General features: G+C 41.9%; 1 protein-coding gene across 2 annotated transcripts in view; it reads left to right on the forward strand.

Annotated features, from left to right (window-relative positions):
• The window catches only part of ODAD1 (outer dynein arm docking complex subunit 1), a 172,532-nt gene that overhangs the window by 140,705 nt on the left and 11,135 nt on the right, over nucleotides 1-20,692 (forward strand). For both annotated transcript variants that reach the window (XM_069740710.1, XM_069740709.1), the window contains exons 12-14: nucleotides 2,863-3,026; nucleotides 4,771-4,874; nucleotides 11,464-11,557. In XM_069740710.1, coding sequence (XP_069596811.1) covers nucleotides 2,863-3,026; nucleotides 4,771-4,874; nucleotides 11,464-11,557 — 362 coding nt within the window. The remainder of the gene's footprint in view (nucleotides 1-2,862; nucleotides 3,027-4,770; nucleotides 4,875-11,463; nucleotides 11,558-20,692) is intronic.

Genomic DNA, 20,692 nt, shown 5'->3' on the forward strand with positions numbered 1-20,692 from the left:
TTTATTGACATCTTTTATAGTCTGAAAAAGTGAACATATACGTACAAAACCAATGTAATTATGTTGTGTATCCACTCGAAAAGAATACCTATAAATATGATACACAACTACAAAATATATAATAAATTATAATTTATTTAATCATTAAAACTACATAATACATAATAAGACAAATAAAGGGGAAGACAAAATTGAGGTGAAAAATGCGGGATGATACGGGGTACAACTAATGTTAGTATACAATTACCATAACTCCAAAACTAATAAATCCACATATAACAAAGACTTTGTCAATCAACAAATATATTGTAAATAAGTTAATAAAGTTATATATGTGTATATACACCATGTAGGTGTCATACTCTGGAAGTATATGGAGATGGAAATATACTAATGAAACAATTCCTGCATCAAGTACACACATTAAATTATCCTCAAAATAGTAATCCGTGTTGGGTTTGTCTATCTCCATTTTGAGTTCTTTTAAGTGAGTTTCCTCATGAGAAATAATTCATTCCATAAATTTATAGGAACATTGTGATAAAACGTAATTCCATTTTGATAGAAATTCGTCTGAAAACATAGATGTAGGGATCTTTTTATTCCTTAAACTCTGAGGAATCATTTCTTTTTTGAGGTATTTCCTGACGGTATTATGATCTCACCAGGTGCGTTGTTCCTGACTTAGTAGTTTTTCTAGTTTTTGGAATAATCCCTTCATGTCTGAAGATTCACATGGTATATTAGTAGGCTCATCAAAACCTGCGCAAGTTTAGCTAGTCTGGAATCTGAAGCCATACTGTATGTATGGAGAAAAAAAACACTCACGTGATTTGCGATTAATAGACGATGTTGCTCAAAAACTTGTTCAAAAAGTGCATAAAAACATTGTCGGTGTCAAACAAGGTGCAAGTACTGGGATAGTTAACCTCAGTAAAGTATGATTGCATGAAGGAAAAAAAAGTCAATATCCAAATACGACAAAAATGCAATTGCATAATTAATTTTGTTTGCCGGTGTGTCGCACACATGGTGCAAGGGTAATCTCATCAGCTCAAGTCCTTCTGATTGGATGGCAATTGCTGCATATACTTACCTGTATGGTTCAATCGACAGCCTATCACTAAGGGCACAATACCGTGCCCGAAATCCATCAGGAGATTTTATTTCATGTCCCTGTTGTTTCTTGGCACTCCGTGCCTGAATAAAGAACATTTTTCACTTACCTCATTGGTATGCCGGAGAGATCCTTTTTCTTCCACTGTTTACGGCTGTGTTCACCAGCAGGATCGGCACCCAACTGGTTTTCATTATTTCCAGCCTTCAATGTTGCGGTGGAGCTCCCTGACACCCTTCTCTGCTGGTGATTATTATCTCAATGTAGCTGCTGATAGACACAAGTTCATTGTAGCCACTGATGGATGTCATCTCATGATCCATATCATTTCATTGTAGCTGCTGATGGACTCCATCTCATTGTAGCTGCTGCTGGACTCCATCTCATTGTAGCTGCTGATGGATTACATCTCAGTGTAGCTGATAATGAACTCCATCTCATTAAAGCAACTGATGGACACCATCTCATGGTAAATGCTAATGAACTTCATCTCACTGTAGCTGCTGATGGACACCATCTCATTGTAGCTGCTGATGGACACCATCTCATTGTAGCTGCTGATGGACACCATCTGATTGTAGCTGCTAATGGGCTCCATCTCAATGTAGCTTCTGATGGACACCAACTCATTGTAGCTGCTGATAGACTCCATCTCATTGTAGCTGCTGATGGACCCTAACTCATTCTAGCTGCTGATGGTCTCAATCTCATTGTAGCTGCTGATGGACTCCATCTCATTGTAGCTGCTGATGGAAACCATCTCATTGGAGCTGCTGATGGACCCTAACTCATTGTAGCTGCTGATGGACTTCATCTCATTGTAGCTGCTGATGGACTCCATCTCATTGTAGCTGCTGATGGACACCATCTCATTGGAGCTGCTGATGGACCCTAACTCATTGTAGCTGCTGATGGACTTCATCTCATTGTAGCTGCTGATGGACTCCATCTCATTGTAGCTGCTGATGGACTCCATCTCATTGTAGCTGCTGATGGACTCCATCTCAATGTAGCTGCTGATGGACACCATCTCATTGTAGCTCCTGATGGACCCAACTCATTGTAGCTGATGGACAAAATGTAATTGCAGTTCCTGATGGACACTATTTCATTTACAACTGCTGATCGACGCCATCTCATGGAAGCTTAAGATGCAGTCATGAACCTCAATTTCTCAATATGACCTAGATGAATAGCAATGTAAGGACAAAAACTGCATTCTTAGATTTTACTTACAGGCCTCATGTACCCATCACAAATAAACCTGTAGTAAATCCTTATGTCTTAAGATTCATACATTTTTTCACTGATACAAAATCGAACATGTGCCATTGACTATGGTATTATTGCCGTGTAGAATCATTGGTTCTGGGGGAGAATGTCTCATATAATATGGAGTCACAAGAAGCACTTTATAGGTGCTCTGTAGTATGGAGCCGTAAAAGGCTCTGTGTGCCGCCATGAAGCCCCAGTAGGCTTTGCCTTTTCCATTATATCCAGAATTAAGTCGAGTTTGTAGTGTGCAGTTACTTTTAAAGTGCAATATACTTGCTATCTATCATTCATACACTTTTCCTTCTAAGTTTAAATCAAGTTTACTGTAATATCACAATCCATAGTGGCATCAATCCTTTCCATATTACTCTCCAGGTCTTTTTTTTATCATACCATCTGATGCCTGTATGGATTTACATAATGAAGCTGGACTTCTACTTTCTGCTAAAGTAATGGTTCTTATTTCGTAGGAATTGATTCCTTGTTCAGGAAGATAAATTGCGACCGCTCTGTCCTGGACGAAATGTTGGGCTCTTCATCTAGCATTCGTGAAGCAAACATAATGCAGTACCTTGGCCTCATTGAGCAGAAAACTAACGAGCTTCTGGCCGCCCAGTCCTTCCTCGACTCTAAGGTAGATAGAATACCCTCATTATTACATGTAGGAACATCACTAAGGACAAGCCATGGTTAGAATGGGTAATCCGCTATCAAGGACGAAGCATGTTTCACAAAATGTTCTCAGTCTGATATATTCCTCTGCGAGAACACACAAGCAGCCGGCTCGGAGTGCGACCATCTAAAAGGATGAAATCTCAGTTCATTTCTAGAAGCAATATTATAAAGTGGCTCCACTTTCCACCATTTTTTGGCCAAGGTTAAAATAAACTTTCATTGCGTTCAGTCTACTTGTATTGAAGTCTCAATAATATGCATTCATGGATTGGTAAAGCCTGATAGATACAACATGAGCTTAGAAATATGGGCTCCCAGAGCCAGCAACCTTCCTTTATCTCTGATGCTGTCCCTGATGCCCTCAGAAACAACATGAAAACCCCTGATTATTGTTACTAACTAGGAAAAACTATACTCATGAAGGGTCTTGTTAGATTTGGATTCATTGTTTTATCAATAGTATAATGGGGTTGCAACGAATAAAATGATTAGGTAGACATGCTCCGAGGATACAATGCAAAAGAAGAATACGTTCTAAGGGAAAGTTAACGATTCAGTGTGCTTTTGATACAGTTGTACATTTTGAGAGAACATTTTTTATTATTTAAAAAATATATATATTTTCTTCATTAGACTTTCCCTTTTGTGACTTCAGCTGTAAAATCCTTATTACTGCTGTTCATTCAAATTTTTGATAAATGTATAATTACATAAAAACCACCAAAGGAATTTTCTAGGACCTGAGTAGCACCTATCACCAGGCCTGGAGTGATCAGATTTTGCTCTTTATTTATTACCTTTGTTCCACTGAATATTCCACATTTTGAAAAAAAAGTGCATAAGGCTCCGGAGATATGAATGTTTTTATTTAGTGCTAATTTCATTATCTTTCCCCAAAAACATAAAATTATGCTTACAGGGTAATTATGCAAACAAGTCCAAAGAAAGTCCCACGTAGAATCTATGAGCCAAACTCTGTTGGTAAAGACCATAAAATAAGCACTACATGAAAAAGGCTCATATCTCTGGAATTGTGTCTTGGATATAATAAATAAATAAAGCAAAGAACACAAACCTATATATTTAGCTGGAAATAAAAAATACTGGCCACTTTCCACCTAGGGATAGTTCCTCTTTAATGGGAGATGTTAAGTTTTAAAAACCAGGCAAAGACTGGAAATGCTTAAAAATAGCATGATAAAGTATTACTTACCTGTTTAAGCAACTTCCATTGCAACGCTTCTTTTCAGGTGCTCCTCTATAGTCTTTGTTTATAGGACTGAAGTGGTGATATCTCCTCTATAACACTTGACCACTGCAGCCAATCACTTGTCTCGGCAGTCTGGTGTTTTCTATCTCAGCGTCACTGAAGAAGCCAGTGATTGGCTGCAGCGGTCATATGGTGTAGATGGAATGTCACCATTGCAGTCTTGTCAACAGAGAACTTGTTCACAGTTGTTGGATTCTTTTGGCTGCACTCATTGCACCATCGGTGGAGAAATCCAATATTTCCTATGTAATCTGTGCTGTCTTTAAGCGATTGAAGAATAATCGTTCATTGGCTCATTTACATCTAATGAGTCATCTTTAGGTTTTCCTAAGAACAGATGATATGTATTTAAATGACCGAAATCCGCTTCAGACATTGCTATATAACAAGTATATCAGATAGATCGCTTATTTTAATGTTTTTGTTCTTTCAGAACTATGATAAACCATATGACCCACAGGAAACAGCTCGAGTTCTTCTAGGACAATTGGTTGACTTGCGCCCACCAGTCTTTGAGATACAGCCACCTGGAACAGGGTGAGTTCTAGGTTATATCTTACGTTAAAAGGGTTTTAAAAATGCTTTACAAAAGGTAGAGATTCTCCTTAGCAATATCTAGCTAGTGGGGATCCTTTAGAGCAATGATTCCTAAGAAATAATATGGTTAGAGCTCTCCTCCAGAAGGAGAAAACACTCCAGTACCACCTTCAAGTAGGTTCCATGTAAACCAGTAAAATTTCACAGCCTTAAAGGAATTGTCCACTTCCATGAAAGTTGATCCCAAACTCTGTAAATTATCTAAAATAACAAACTCAGCACACACTCACTTTCCCCAAGTCCAGCACTGTAATGGACTCTTCACGCGTAGAGCAGGTGGCCCATATGTCATAATTAGCTTTTTTACCAGTTTTAACCTAATTCAGATAAACGTGAGTTTTGTAACATTCCTATTGGTGTATGCTGATCCACCTTGCTCTACATATATCTTTTTCTTCAATTGGAAAGCAACTGTGCAATTGGGGCAGAGCTTCAAAAACACCAAGTAATTACCGAGATAAGGAAATTGAAATGTGAACGTATATCGCCTCTGTGGGAAATAGGAGACAGCAAGAGAATACCAGGCTGAGGTAGGAGATAGCAAATCGAAAAACACAAACACCTGAATATCTGAACCAGGAGGGGACCACCGAAACAAGGAGTGCAGACAAAATGACACCCTGTGGCCAGGATGCTACTGTGCCTAATACAACCCAACAACGTTAGTAAACCTGAAATCAATGAAAGTGATTAACAGAAGTGAGATGAGAGCTAAGCACCAACAAAACATGCAGCACAGACCCCCAGCAGATTCCAAGAAACCCACCAAATGGCACTCGGCATACGAACATCAGACAACAGGTGACCATGACATCACAATATCCTGATACCATCCTATTAATAGACTCAACCATCTAAATACACAGTGGCTATTCCCAGGAAAGAGGGTCAGAAAAATTTGCTGTGCAACTATTGAAAAGGTAACAATAGTCATCAATAATCCATATTTACCATCTCAAACCATATTACTATACACATGGGTACAAACAACCTGCAAGACCAGCACTAGGAGATCGTAGGACACCTGACCTAATCAGCAAAGAAGTAAAAACTAAAATTTCCCTGGCTGCAAATCATTTTGTCATCTCGGCTCCCAAGAAAGGATATTGTGTACCCTACCAAACTATCTACAGCAAGGGTGGGGAACCTTTCTGCCGCCCCTGTGACCACAGTGCTCAGGCCGGCAGCCAATTTTTGCCAGTCGCCAACCATTTACAACCCTCTTGCACTGTATGCACATGCATTGAAGGATTATATACTGAAGCTGGCCAGTGCCAGCATCAGAGCGTACTTTGTGGCCAGAGCTAGAGTGCAATGTGCTCCTGTCCCACAGTTGAAGATAGAAGCAGCTGCCCCATTGTCTCCTCTCATACATACTGTAGCCGAATGCCTCCTGTGATGTGCTTCTGCCCTAGCTCCATGTTTCTAGTGACGTGCTGCAGCCCAGCTGCAATGTCTTCTGTCAGGTGCTCCAGTCACAACCCCATTTCTTCTGTGATGTGCTCCAGCCCGGGCTCCATGTGTTTAGTGATGTGCACAAGCCCTAGCTCCATGTCTACTGTGATTTGCTTCAGCCCTAGCTTCATGTCTACTGTGATATGCTCCAGTCCTAGCTCCATGTCTACTGTGATGTGCTCCAGCCCTAGCTCCATGTCTCCTGTGATGTGCTCCAGCACTAGGTCCATGTCTCCTGTGATGTGCTCCAGCCCTAGCTCCATGTCTACTGTGATGTTCTCCAGCCCTAGCTCCATGTATTTAGTGATGTGCTCCAGCCCTAGCTCCATTTCTCCTGTGATTAGCTCCAGCCCCAGCTCCATGTCTCCTGTGATTTGCTCCAGCCCTAGCTCCATTTCTCCTGTGATTAGCTCCAGCCCTAGCTCCATGTCTCCTGTGATTTGCTCCAGCCCTAGCTCCATGTCTCCTGTGATGTGCTCCAGCCCTAGCTCCGTGTCTCTGGTGATGTGCTCCAGCCCTAGCTCCATGTCTTCTGAGATGTGCTCCAGCCCCAGCTCCAAGTGTTTAGTGATGTGCTGCAGCCCCAGCTCCAATGTCTTCTATCATGTGCTCCAGCCACAACCCCATGTCTCTTGTGATGTGCTCTAGCCATAAATCACCATTGCCTGTATGAGAGGAAACACCTCAGCAAGCAAGAGGTCAGCCTTCTGGCCAAAGAGTCGAAGAAAATTATATTAAACGAAGATTCCAGGCCCAAACCCACCACGAATCAAAATCATGCGAAAAGACCACCGACTCTAACCCCTTACCAACATATGATGTACAGTTACGTCATGTGTTGTCTCCCTGACTTTGACGCAGCCAAGGTCGCGTCTTTCTTGGCAGAAGATAGCTGTGATATTCGGCCTTCATCTGCCGCTAACAGCCACAGGTTGTGCTGAGCTCCACACTCGGCTGTTAACCTATTAAATGCCGCTGTCAATCTCTGACAGCAGCATTTAATGCTTGTCGGCAGGGGGGGCACATCATTCTAAGCAACCATCGGCACGCCCATGATGTGATGGCAAGATGCTGATGGGTTGTCATGACTGTTGGGGTCCTGTGGAAGATCCCTGTGGCTGTCATTACTGTACTGCTGTGAATGCCAGCTTGTAAGATAGATGGATAGATAGATAGATAGATAGATAGATAGATAGATAGATAGAAACTCAAAAAGGTTTGTTTCTAGCTCGTGGCGCGTTCATTCTCATGTAGCACAAGACGGTCTGGCAGTAATGATTTATGAAGCTTAAAAGTTATTGCTGTGCAGACACAACTTAATTATAGTTTATGTTTAAGCCTTGCACATTCATGGATCGTAGCTGTCTATGAAATTAACTACATTAATTTTGTACATCGCTGCCTCTTTATATGCAAGCAAAAATATATTGGAAGTAATTTGCACAAGGCTGTCACATATTAGGTACGGTATTCCATATGTTTAATGATAATTTATATTCATGGGTTGCTAGAGCTCAATCCCATTTTGTAAGTTTTATGCAAAATCCAAAAATCGGCTCACCTATAGAATAAAAAACCCCACACAATGGTCATTTATTTATGCTGGATTGGAAATGCTTAAAGCTTAGGTAATAAGATCCAGAGCACTCAGGCACGTATAAAAGTTACATAGAGAGGAAATTAAAAAAAGATATATATGACATACCCTTGGTAATTCTAAATGATGTTACAATCTCCATTGCTGCCTCTTATCAATTAGTCGGTTCCTTGTCCCTTTTCTTGTCCCGTTCCTCTGATGCTACTTTTGGTATTTTCATTAGTTTCTTCATATTGTTATTTCTGATCTGTTGCAGAAGTCTTCCCTCTATCCATGTCTTACTTATGGGAAGGAATTCACATTGTGTTGCCCGATAACATTTGTTTGCTTTCCTCATTTTTATGCAATGTATACAATGTACAGCATCAAACCATAAAGCTCACGCAGGCACATTTCTCATTTACTGTAACCACACATGGTGTCATATTTTTTTGACCTAATGTAACAACCCGTCTTGGTTTTCCATCATTGATGTGATTCTATTAAACACCTCTAAAAGTGAAAAGCAATTGATATCACGGAAGGAAATTTTCCAACATGTTGGATTTTCCCCTATAAGAAAAGTGATCCTTGCCTTTAGTTTAAATAATACAACATAAAAACAGAACAGGAAGATTCCTGAGACGAGAAGGAGCCTGCCGACCATGGCTATCTATGAGAAAGTATGGTTAGTTTTGGAAAAACTTGATGTTATCACAAGGATCATATAGGTCTAATGAAAATGCCACATAAGGTGATGACGTCTGTAAAGCGCTGTGGAACTAATGGCGCTATTTAAGTGAGGAAAATAATAATAATAATAATATGTAGTAATGAATACATTTACACTAAAAATTATCAGAGCAAAATTTATAAACTTTCTGTTATTTGCAATAAATCCATGAAACGAGCAATTTAAATAGCTAAACACAACTAATGGTTTTTCCAAAGTCAACTCAAAATGTCACTTTTGCTGATGACTGCAGTCTCAGAATTGTTAATTCCCCTCATGACAAGTATCCTTAGTACTTAGTAGAGCCTCGTTGGCTTTTATAACCTGATCCATACACGATTCATAGTCAGACCCCAGCTTCTGGCATTGTTCCTCCTGAGGAACCTTAGCCCATTTCTTACTGACAAGGGCCTCCAGTTTTATAATTTTCTTGGGTTTGTGCATTACAATCACTTTCTTCAAATCCCATCAAATATGTTCTATGGAATTGCTGACTGTGTCAACAACTCTATGACCTTCCAGGATTTCTTCTGAAATCAAGCCATCGGGTGGACTTTCAGGTATGCTTGTGCTCATTGACCCATTAGAAGGTCCAATGATGCCTATCTTCAGCTTCACTACTGAAGGCATTATGTTTTCTTCTAGAATTTTCTGATACTTGATTGAAACCATCTTGTCCTCCACATGCTGCAGGTTCCCAATATCAAAGGATGCAAAGCAGCCCGCAGCTTCACCGAGCCACCACCATGTTTCACTGCAGGCATCACTGAGCCACCACGATCCCTCATATCCAGGGTGTCCCTTTCAGTGTATACTTCATTCTTCCTGCTCTAAATATATTGCTTATCCATAGGCCCCAAAAATATACAGTTTTGTTTCATTGCTCCACATAACAGAATCCCCAAACTCCTGAGGCTTCTTCATATGCTTCAGAGTATACTGAAGGCAGCTTTTCTTGTTCTTCGGCTTTTAGTATGTGCCTCGGTGTGCAAACTGAGTCCTCAGTGCCTGTTGCACTGCAGGTCTTTTAGCAGTTACTCATATTGTGGACTATCCGTCTCCAGAGGAATCTGGTAACAGCCAGTAATGTCTTTCTTTTTCTGCCAAGGTCAAGTAGTGCAGTCCTTTAACATTGAACGTGGGAACTCTGCTTTCATCTATATCTCTAGAAACATCCAGTACCTATATCCAGTGTCGGAATAGAGTGCAAAGGGCCCACCAGTAACCAACTACAGGGCCTCACTTTTTAGCTTAATGCAAATGTTGCGTTTTTCTCAATCGCAAATGTATATAACAATGATCTTGGTAGATTGGTAAATGAATAAGATGCCGCCTCTGTTTGTACATAGTGATTCAGGTACATCATGCCAAGTACTGCTCATATAAGAGGGTGGTGGCCCGCTGGAGGATTCTCCTGTTGGCCAGTCCAAGCCTGCCTATATCCATTGTGCATGCGGCGCCCCAGGGTCCAGGTTATCGCAGTGGTATTGTTTTCCTCTCAGGGAGAATGATGCTACGTTTGGAGGCAAGAAAGAATAACTGCATCCAGATATCACAAACATGCAACACATTCATACTCCAGACCACCATGGGGAGCTTCTGCTCCTATTTATTAGGTCACTCCCCATATGTATAACTGGTAGTCTGTAGGGAAAGTTAGTCAGTTCCTGACATAGCTCCAGACAGGAGTTCTGTTAGTTCCAGACCAGAGTCTGAGGAGGATGGAAGGTTAAAGGAGCTGTGCATGCCCTCAGAGATGCAGCTCTCGGAAAGGGACATTGAAAGGCAGAATTGTATTGCAGTGAGCGTGAAGGAAGTCGAAGCAAAGGATAGGATACCAGAAGGGGACCAGCCCTGCTCAAGCTGTCTCCTTCTGAGGCGCAAAATCCCAGTAGCTGGAACACCGAGGGAGTAAGGACCTCTACGCCTTATTTCAGAGACCGGCAGGACAGCTAATTGCAGGGTACCTGTCCGCACCTACACCCAGGAGGCACGGTGACACCTACAGAGCCGGGTTATCTAAGAGACCCTATAAACAGGCTCAAGTCACCAGTCATACGGGTAGTGTCCCATCCTATATGGGGGACAGAGAGAATGAAACACCACATCTGTGAGGACCTTATGTGAAGCCATAGGCAGTAAGGGACTACACCACCGCAGCCCAAGGGAAGGCTACTGATTTCCACCTGGATAAGGGGACTCTGGATTTGCCTCCAAACTGGCCGGACTCTGCCTGCCCTGTGATCTGGTGCCCTGGACTGTGGATGCTGAAGTCTTCAGTAAAGGTAAAGAGACTGCAAGCTTGTGTCCTTGTTCTTCTCTGAGCCTCTCACCATCCCTCATCCACACACCGGGAAGCCCTGGGGACATACTTCACCTGTGGGAAGGTATACCATCTAGCTGCCATAACATCGCCCCAGCGGACCCCTTAAAGCAGCGTCGGTCACCCTGACCGAATACCACAGGTAGCGTCATGAACATTCCCCTTAAAGACCTTTCCCTTTAACACGGACATCCCAGGGCCATGGACCGGGTCAGCCACCGTGACATCCCTCTGTGAACTGCAGGACCCTGTAACGAGTACCCCCTTGCCCTGACTGGGCGACTCATGCACATAATATGGTTACTGTCCATGGGTAAAGATTACTAAGGTTTTCCAACAACCAATCTACAGAAAATTTGATTAGCAGCAGCTACAGATATAATAATAAAATTCTGTGCATCACAGATGAGACTAATGTTTGCAGTTCTCATGTTTTCTACAGGGATGAGTATGGCAGCGACAGTGACTCCACTACGGCAGATGAAGAAGAGAGACCTCTGACTCAGGCAGAACTGCGGGAAAGAATTATGAGAGGGGTAAGATACATGATTCTCCATATCACATGCTGGTGAATGACAATGTGATATACGAGTTATATTCAGATTTATACTCCAGGACGGTAAGAGGAAAGAAAGAATGTAAAGCAGTCTCACAATTCATAATTATTTTCACGATTTGTCCTGGGTCGTTATGTGCCGGCTGTTAACACCTATATTCCCTATGACTGATGACAGCTATCATTTTGGTTCCTGGAAATCAAGTTATCACAGCCGCAGGCTTGCTTCTATTATAGCTGAGAATAATCCGTTCCTAATAAAGGTATCGTGAGTCTCACTCTCAGGTGAATGGGAAAAGCTTTCTGCAAGGCCTTAGTGTATGCACAGGACAGAGCACAAGGAGCTGTAACTACAGATGATAGAGCCTCAGGCATTTCCCAGGCATGGTGTCCCTTACGATGACGTTTTGGGCTTCTCCCCCGGAAAAGCCGTGTTTTAGTGAAAAAAAAAGTACATCCTATGGGGCCTCATCAGTGCTGTTTTGCAAAATCTGGTGACAAACATGCTTTAAAATGGGACTAACTATAATTTCACAAGTTGTACCACTACTAGGACAACCCCTTCTCATTCACCACTCTTTGTCCTGATAAAATAAAAAAGCTTATACTCACCTCCTGTGCCGCCGTTCCTGCGGTGTCGGTACTCACGGTCCCAGGTCTCTCGTGCAGTTGTATGACACGTGACCCCAGCGACCAATCAGCGCTGGCGTCACTGTCCCCCCAAATTGAACATGAAGAGGAAGTCAGAGCTGCTGCTGATCTCTGACCTCCTCTTCATGATCAGTTTGACAGGAGGCGGGGACAGTGACACCAGCCCTGATTGGCTGCCAGGCACCATGTGTCATACAGCCATGCGAGAGTCCCGGGACCGTGAGTACCGACACTGCAGGAACTGGGGCACAGGAGGCGAGTATAGGCTTTTTTTTATTTTATCAGGGCTGCGCGAGGGAAATGAGAATGGGTTGCCCTAGTAGTGGACAACCCCATTAATGATCAATAAAAATCCTTTATGTAGTTGTCTATCCTGGGTTACTTGTACAAAGCAAATATGTTGTGCCCCCTAAAACGATGAAGCAATAGCACTCACCCAAATATTTCCACAAGAACAGTATTGGACCCCTTATGCCTCAAGCACAAGTATTATAATTTAACAAAAATACTGATGTTATTGTAGTTTGAACATTTAGATGGTATGATGGTAATTTATACTTGTGGAGCTTTCCATTGTGCGTGACTTGGGCTACTCTCGGATGCCCAGTCCGACTTCTGGGTCTACTGGCCATAGCCAACTACATCATATCAGCCAACTAGCCAAATAGCTCAGAGCCGATGTCAGGGCCGTGTATTGTGATCCGAGCATGTATCATATCTTATAGACATATGAAATGATCCTAACATTTTCTTAATCTGTTTTTTTACTCCCGCTCTCACTGAAGTAGTAGTCAATTTTGCATTTTTCCAGTTTTTCACTGGCGTCTTTTGAGCCTTTCTTCTGACTTGTATAAAGCTTCTTCAGAGTGGAAAGTGACTGAAAAATGGACGTCACGCCTTTTAATTGCTTAATGTCTTTGGAAATCTGAAACTGTTAAAAAATGATTAAAAAAAACTGACCATGTGCTCAGCAATTGTTTTTTTTTTTCTTAGAACGGCTTTTGTTTTTCTTTTGAGTGTTTCCTGGGTGTTTTTTTTCAGACATGTTTTAGAGTGGACGCACTTGACAAAGATGTTGTGTGCACATACCCGAAAACCTGCCGGAAAATTGTCCACAACTCACACAAGGGGCAGATTTTGGTTTTGATGTCTAGGGGATGTGTTAACAAAACCAGTAAAGAATCTGGAAAAAGAAACGCATGGGTCTGGATTCACACATGCAGTTTTTCAGCGCTATGGTTTGTCCTTCCGACTGCTCTGTTTTGGAGAACCAATATATAAAAAAAATCTTCAGAGAATCTGCCCTAAGTCGCTGTGTCATGCTGGACGTCCCAAATAACTGTAGGATTAGAGGATCCTGCAAACCTGAAAAAAGAGAAAGACGGCAAATGCTTTCTGATGTGATGTCTTGTTGCAGTCCCCAGTGTGGAAGCCTAGGGCTCGGCAGCTGCTGTCATTTCCAATAAGGGACTCCTCTAGGTGTCCTGTTTACCTTTGTGTCTCCGTTTCTTTGGGGCATTTTATCCGGAGTGTCCAATAGAAATGTAAAGGGACTTGGGAACTTTACAAATAAAACAAATCAGTCCTTCTACAGCTGTGATTAGCCTGGGGCGGTAAGAGAAGCCCGGAGGCTGTCCTCCTCGCAGTCATGCAAGATTTATTACCAGATATCAAGCAGAAGAATTGTACCAATCCACATCACATTATGCTGTGCCAACAGGAATTACTACGGCTGATATCAGGGCCAAGGTCCCTTTACCACTTATATATGACATTAATAACTTATAGAGACCAAACTGAGAACCTGAGCGGAAGACGGCAAGAAATTGTATTAAATATCATATGTGCTGTATATACGGAGATTGGGAATATGACCATGTGTTCTAATCAAGGACTCAAACATGTAAATAAACCAATAAATCAATGTAATGCTTATCCAAAATGGCTGATTGTCAGGAGCGATGAACTAATTATAGATCCCTCGGCTAGTCATTAGTAGGAAATTCCAAAATAATCTACGCTGACTGGGGTTCCACAAAGGGTTTAGTGTTAGGCTTTTCCCCCTGGGTTAGACAAATAGTGAAATATATGGTGGCACAGCTGTGTTGGTGCACAAGATAGGTTCCCCAAACCAGTAAGCATATAATAAATAATTTGGCACTCAACTTGTATGCGGCTGTTGCTTTGAAATAAATATTTTTATTGCAGTCCAAAATAAACGTTTCGGTCAACTAGAGACCTTCTTCAGTAAACCGACTGCTCATGTGGTGTATCTGATAGGTATCACAGTACATCAATGTCCGGCGGACACCGCATTAGAAGCATAGCAACTCCTGATTTTCAAGTGACCTATTCCACTGTGCTCCACAAACCAGGTCTGGCCCGTATATCCCTGTGGTTCTGTTTAGGCAAAGTGATTCGTAATAGTTATCATTGCGTTACAAATTGGAAGCCTTATACTTTGATGTCTCATTAGACGTATGGTTACACCTGGGAGATAGCTCTCCCGAGAGGTCTCTCTGGGCTAGCCCCCACACACATGGACCCACATTGATGTACTGTGATACCTATCAGATAAACCACATGAGCAGTCGGTTTACTGAAGAAGGTCTCTATTTGACCGAAACGTTTATTTTGGACTGCAATAAAAATATTTCTTTCAAAGTAACAGCCGCATACAAGTTGTGTGCCAAATTATTTATTATTTCCCCCCTGGGCTGTCAGATCATAGCTGAGTGAGGAGATGGGTGCCATTTTCTCAAAGCCTGCAGATATGGTGCAAGCTACACTTTCCACTGTCACCACTCAGTGTTCAGTGTGAGTGGTGACAGGAGGTGCAGAGATGCGGCAAGCAGAAGTCCTGGATGAGGTGAGAGAGTGGAGATCAGCATAGAAGTGGACAGAGCGGGGTCATAGATTACACCACTGCTCCCCTAGAAGTGGACAGACTGGGGTCACACATTACATCACTGCTCCCCAGGAAGTGGACAGAGCGGGGTCACACATTATACCAATGCTCAACTAGAAGTGGACAGAGTGGGGTCACAGATTACACCACTGTGCCCATAGAAGTGGACACAGTGAGGGTCACACATTGTACCACTGCTCCCCTACATGTGGACAGAGTGGGGTCACACATTATACCACTGCTCCCCTAGAAGTGGACAGAGTGGGGTCACACATTACATCACTGCTCCCCAGGAAGTGGACAGAGCGGGGTCACACATTATACCAATGCTCAACTAGAAGTGGACAGAGTGGGGTCACAGATTACACCACTGTGCCCATAGAAGTGGACACAGTGAGGGTCACACATTGTACCACTGCTCCCCTACATGTGGACAGAGCGGGGTCACACATTATACCAATGCTCAACTAGAAGTGGACAGAGTGGGGTCACAGATTACACCACTGTGCCCATAGAAGTGGACACAGTGAGGGTCACACATTGTACCACTGCTCCCCTACATGTGGACAGAGTGGGGTCACACATTATACCACTGCTCCCCTAGAAGTGGACAGAGTGGGGTCATGCATTACACCATTGCTCCCCTAGAAGTGGACAGAGTGGGGTCAGAGATTACACCACTGTGCCCATAGAAGTGGACAGAGTGAGGGTCACATATTGCACCATTGCTCCCCTAGAAGTGAATGGAGCAGAGTCACACATTATACCACTGCTCCCCTAAAAGTGGACAGAGTGGGGTCACACATTATACCACTGCTCCCCTAGAAGTGGACAGAGTGGGGCCACATATTACACCACTGTGCCCATAGAAGTGGACAGAGTGGAGTCACACATTACACCACTGCTCCTCTAGAAGTGGACAGAGTGGGGTCATGCATTACACCACTGCTCCCCTAGAAGTGGACAGAGCAGGGTCACACATTACACCATTGCTCCCCTAGAAGTGGACATAGTGGGGTTACAGATTACACCACTGTGCCCATAGAAGTGGACAGATTGGGGTCACGCATTACACCATTGCTCCCCTAGAAGTGGACAGAGTGGAATTACACATTACTCCACTGCTCCCCTAGAAGTGGACAGAGCAGGGTCACACATTACACCACTGCTCCTCTAGAAGTGGACAGAGTGGAGTCACACATTACACCACTGCTCCTCTAGAAGTGGACAGAGTGGGTTCACGCATTGCCCCATTGTTCCCCTAGAAGTGGATGGAGCAGAGTCACTCATTAAATAACAGGGTGTGCACATTTTAGTGTGGTGTCTGTGCTGGTTGGTTGTTGTTAGTCTTTTCTTATATTACTCTTATTAAAAGTTATATTTTATTACTATAATATTTTAGGGTTCCTTTCATGTTAGCTTTCTTTATTCTGAACCTTCTAAATTCTAATTACCGTAGCTTAGAAACAAATCAATATAAATATTTCATGCATCAATCAAATGACGTTGGTGGAAAATGTAATCTAGAAGGTCCTGTATGTTCTGTCCATGCAAGGATTGGTGTACTGTATGTATTACCTAGCAAACCTAGGACACTAACTACTGCATGTTACTGAATCTTGTGTCACCGTTATGTAAGAGAACAGTGGATAAGGGCCGTCTGGTCTGGGTGTTAAATGGACCTGTGAACCACTGATTATTAGAGAGACCCTGATTTCAGCGATGTTTTGCAATGTGATTAGTAAATCTGCTGCCATTTTCATGAGCTCTGTATAAACCCACCTCTACTGCTGTGTGGTAGTTTTCTGCCTATGCACAGTGTAAACAGAAAGCAGCCAATCAGTGGTGTGGGCGGGGTTATACAGAGCTCAGCATTTAGAGAACAGCTAAATCTGCAGCAGGCAAAATAGGGATTTTACAAAAACTACAGCGAGCAGCCCAGTAGGGTCTCTGCCACTACATCACGCAACTGTCAGATGAGGTATCAAAAACCTAATGACATATTCCCTATAAAAATTGGAAAACCTGACATTATTTATGCCAGTAAAATGCAGCGTTCGGTTTTCAGACCCTAAAGAACCTGCTGATGCTTTGTTCTTCCTGACTTCCGCTTCATTTATTAGAGCAGGTGAATTACCGGATAACACCGATGTAATGAGGATGCAGCGGGGTACATCATGCGAGGCTGGGAGTCCGTCTACTAACATGGCGAGAAAGGAAGAGTGACAGATCGGTGATATGACTCCACGCTAACTCGTCTCATTAGCAGCTGATGGCCTCAGTCAGTCGGACATGTCTCATCCTACAGAAATCCTAATTGGGGGATTACATCACAACCTACAAATTCAAAATATGATGTCAAAAATCTTCTATTCTCATTTTACATTATTAAATGAGAATTTCACTCTGTCGCCGGAATTTTAATCCTTCATCCTAATTTCTTTATGTTGTACCTATTAAGAAGGCAATAAGGCATGACTGTCGGAATAACCTACAGCAATTGCGAAGACAGTAAAAAGGACTGAGCGGTCCTCCATAGTAGGAAGAGCAGCTCTGGAGCACAAACTGCAGCTGCTAGAATGTTTATGAGTGATATAAGGTGCATCATTCTGTTATAACATTATTACAGTAATGGATTTTTCATCCAAAACAATAGATCTGGGGTCTATAATGAGCGTATAATGTGTCCGCGTGCAGCATATGGACATCATAAGGACAATGCAAGTCAATGGGGTAGGTTCTTACCTATGTGTGTTAATACATACGGTAAGTGAAAATCGTAGCACGCACTACTACTTTGATCCGGTTTGTGTGCTCATAAAACACATCACATTTGACTTTTGAAGACACATTACAATAATCAATATAGTCTTTTATTATTTATTACATTTTTCGTGTAAAAAAGAACATACGGTACTGATAGCATACAGATGACAATATGGATTTTTTATGGATGACGTTGCATGCACTTGATTGAACCCAGCCTAAGGGAAATAAACTGAGTTTGAAGTGTTTGGTTTGTTTTTTTTTAATGTAAAGAATGAACGATCAATCACCTTCCCTTCTGTGTAGGACCCCACTAATTAGTGGTAGGGCGGGAGCTGCTCATCTTTTCAGATCTTCCTTTCCTTGTCAAGCTCCAAATTCCCTGGGATTATCCAGCATAACATTTTTAGCCTTGTAGCTCATTTTCTCCCTTTTAACAATTCACCCCGTCATAGGATATTAATGTGACAATGACACAGATGAGCCGGCTGATAAGCGTTATCTATCCGTTGCCTTGTAGCCTTAGGAAAGCCCCCAGCATAATTCTTTCACAGCTTGATTATGTGATCCTGGCAATGCTGCAGCTGAATTTAGATTGTTCACCATTTTGTCATGTAATGTAAAGTCATTTCAAGGCATGACTCAGAAACCATGTACTAAAAAAAAAAAAATCACATTATAGTCTTAGAATTATCTTTACAGGCCACTGTGGAGAGCGCATCAAAGGAAAACTGGATTTCGAGTCTGCAATGGCCCTCGCTGTGCCTCAAATCATTTCTTCTATGATCTCTCTGTGGGACTTTTTTAGCAAAATTATAATTTTGCAATTTATTTTTGCATCACATAAACTCGAAGACTTTTTCTCAATAACAATTTTACCATTTATTCTATCATTTCTTAATTTTTTTAAATGAAATGGTTATGGACAGAAAAATAACAAGGGCAGGTTAGAAATTGGATGGCTGGCAAACATCAATTTTCTTAACCAGGACCAGTCACCTCTCCTTGTTTGTTTTAGTAAATGCATGTGTTCCCCATCTTTTCACAGAACTCTGTGTTGTGCCGTTCCTCTGTTATCGCTCCTATAAATTTATTTATTAATTGACAGCAAGGTGTTACCAGTTCGGGGTGTGTCCTTCACACTGTCCAATCGGTGCTGACTGTGCTGTACTTTATAGGGATACGCCCCTTTGACATCATCTAGTCTCCACCCAGGAAGAGCAGAGTGGAACAGCATAAAGCAGACTTATGAGAATTGTGATTTTAGGGGGAATATCAATTTTGACTAAATTGACCAGTCAGGTCCTCTTTAAAAGAATCATCAAATATCAATTTTGGTAACATCCTCCATTAGAATTTTAAAAGGGTGGTTCAAAATCAAAGGTTCATTTTAATTCTAAATGTCTATATACTTAATATAAAAATCTAGTTACAAATACCATTCCCTCTGTACTCTATCTCCTTTTTTATTTTCGCAGTAAATATTGAGATACTCAAGTGGGATGTCATCTGTGGACAGAGGCTGCGGTCTCTGCTGAAGCTGCTCTTCACACTATGAAACAAATCGTCATTCAGTGATGTTCATTTCAGTGGTTGGGTAGGAGCTCTACTGAGGATGTGTTAGCTGTCAATTCTGACACATGCTCAGTATGAGCTCCCAGCTCTCAGTGCTATATTTCCTTTGAATGCACAGTGACAGTGTGCTCCTTCCTTAGATCTAATGAAAAGTGATGAGCCGGCAAGGGAGTGCACTGTCAATGTGCATTGAAAAATAGAGAAAGAATCAAGCAGGGAGAACACAGACCAGCGCAGCCCCCGGAATGGACTTCACTGATGACACTTCCTTTCAGGGTGATAAAAGTAGCTGTTGCAGTGACCACAGCCCCGGTCTCCTGATGCTGTCCTGTTTGAGTGGCCCAGCATACAATGGAGATTCTCAAACAAAGCATAATCAAAACAGAAGTAAAAAGTAAAGCAGGAAGATAGAGGAGAGAGGGAGTCTCCATTCAAGGAGGAGAGGTATGACCCCATTTCTCGTGATCATTAGGGTCCCAGTACCTGGTGAGGGGGAGGGGAGTGGAAAAGTGAATACTTGTAATCTTGGTACAATCCTTTTAAGAACAATTCTCTATAGATATGCTTATTTAAAATCTATCAATCTGCATTTCATTAGCAATCTAAATAATTAACAACATAGGACATAACTGCTTCAAGGATAACAAGAGAACGTTAACCTCTAGTGTGGCAGATATGGAACGACTGACTCAACATTCTATGATTTCCAAAATCCATTATTCTTTGCATATTATTTCAGAATGGCATACTGTATATTTATTTTATAAGCTTATAAATTATTTTGCTTTGACTCTCAGGTTAAACAAGAAGTATTTTAAAAAATGATTGCAGCTTTCTGTCCATTTCTATTGATCATACAAGCTCTTCCCATTTATATCCCCTCAGTATTTTTGATCATATCGAGCAGTATAAGGGTTCATACAGATGACCTTATTTTCGATCTCAGTGCAATCCGACGAAACATCAGATCACATTCAGACCAATGTTATTCTATGGGGCCGTGTGCACATCTGATTTTTTCCTTGGAAAAAGTCTATTCAAGTAAAAAATATATATAACAAAAAGATCTCAGCATGCTCTATTTGCATCCAATATTCCGATTACACTCGGCCAATGTCAATAAGTCTGTGGAAAAAATGGGACCGCCCATGGATGACATCTGAGTGCAGTCCGATTTTCCCAGCCTGACAGAATGGAGATTTTTTTTTCCATCTT

This window comes from Ranitomeya imitator, chromosome 10 (genome assembly GCF_032444005.1).
Source record: "Ranitomeya imitator isolate aRanImi1 chromosome 10, aRanImi1.pri, whole genome shotgun sequence".
Lineage (NCBI taxonomy): Eukaryota > Metazoa > Chordata > Amphibia > Anura > Dendrobatidae > Ranitomeya > Ranitomeya imitator.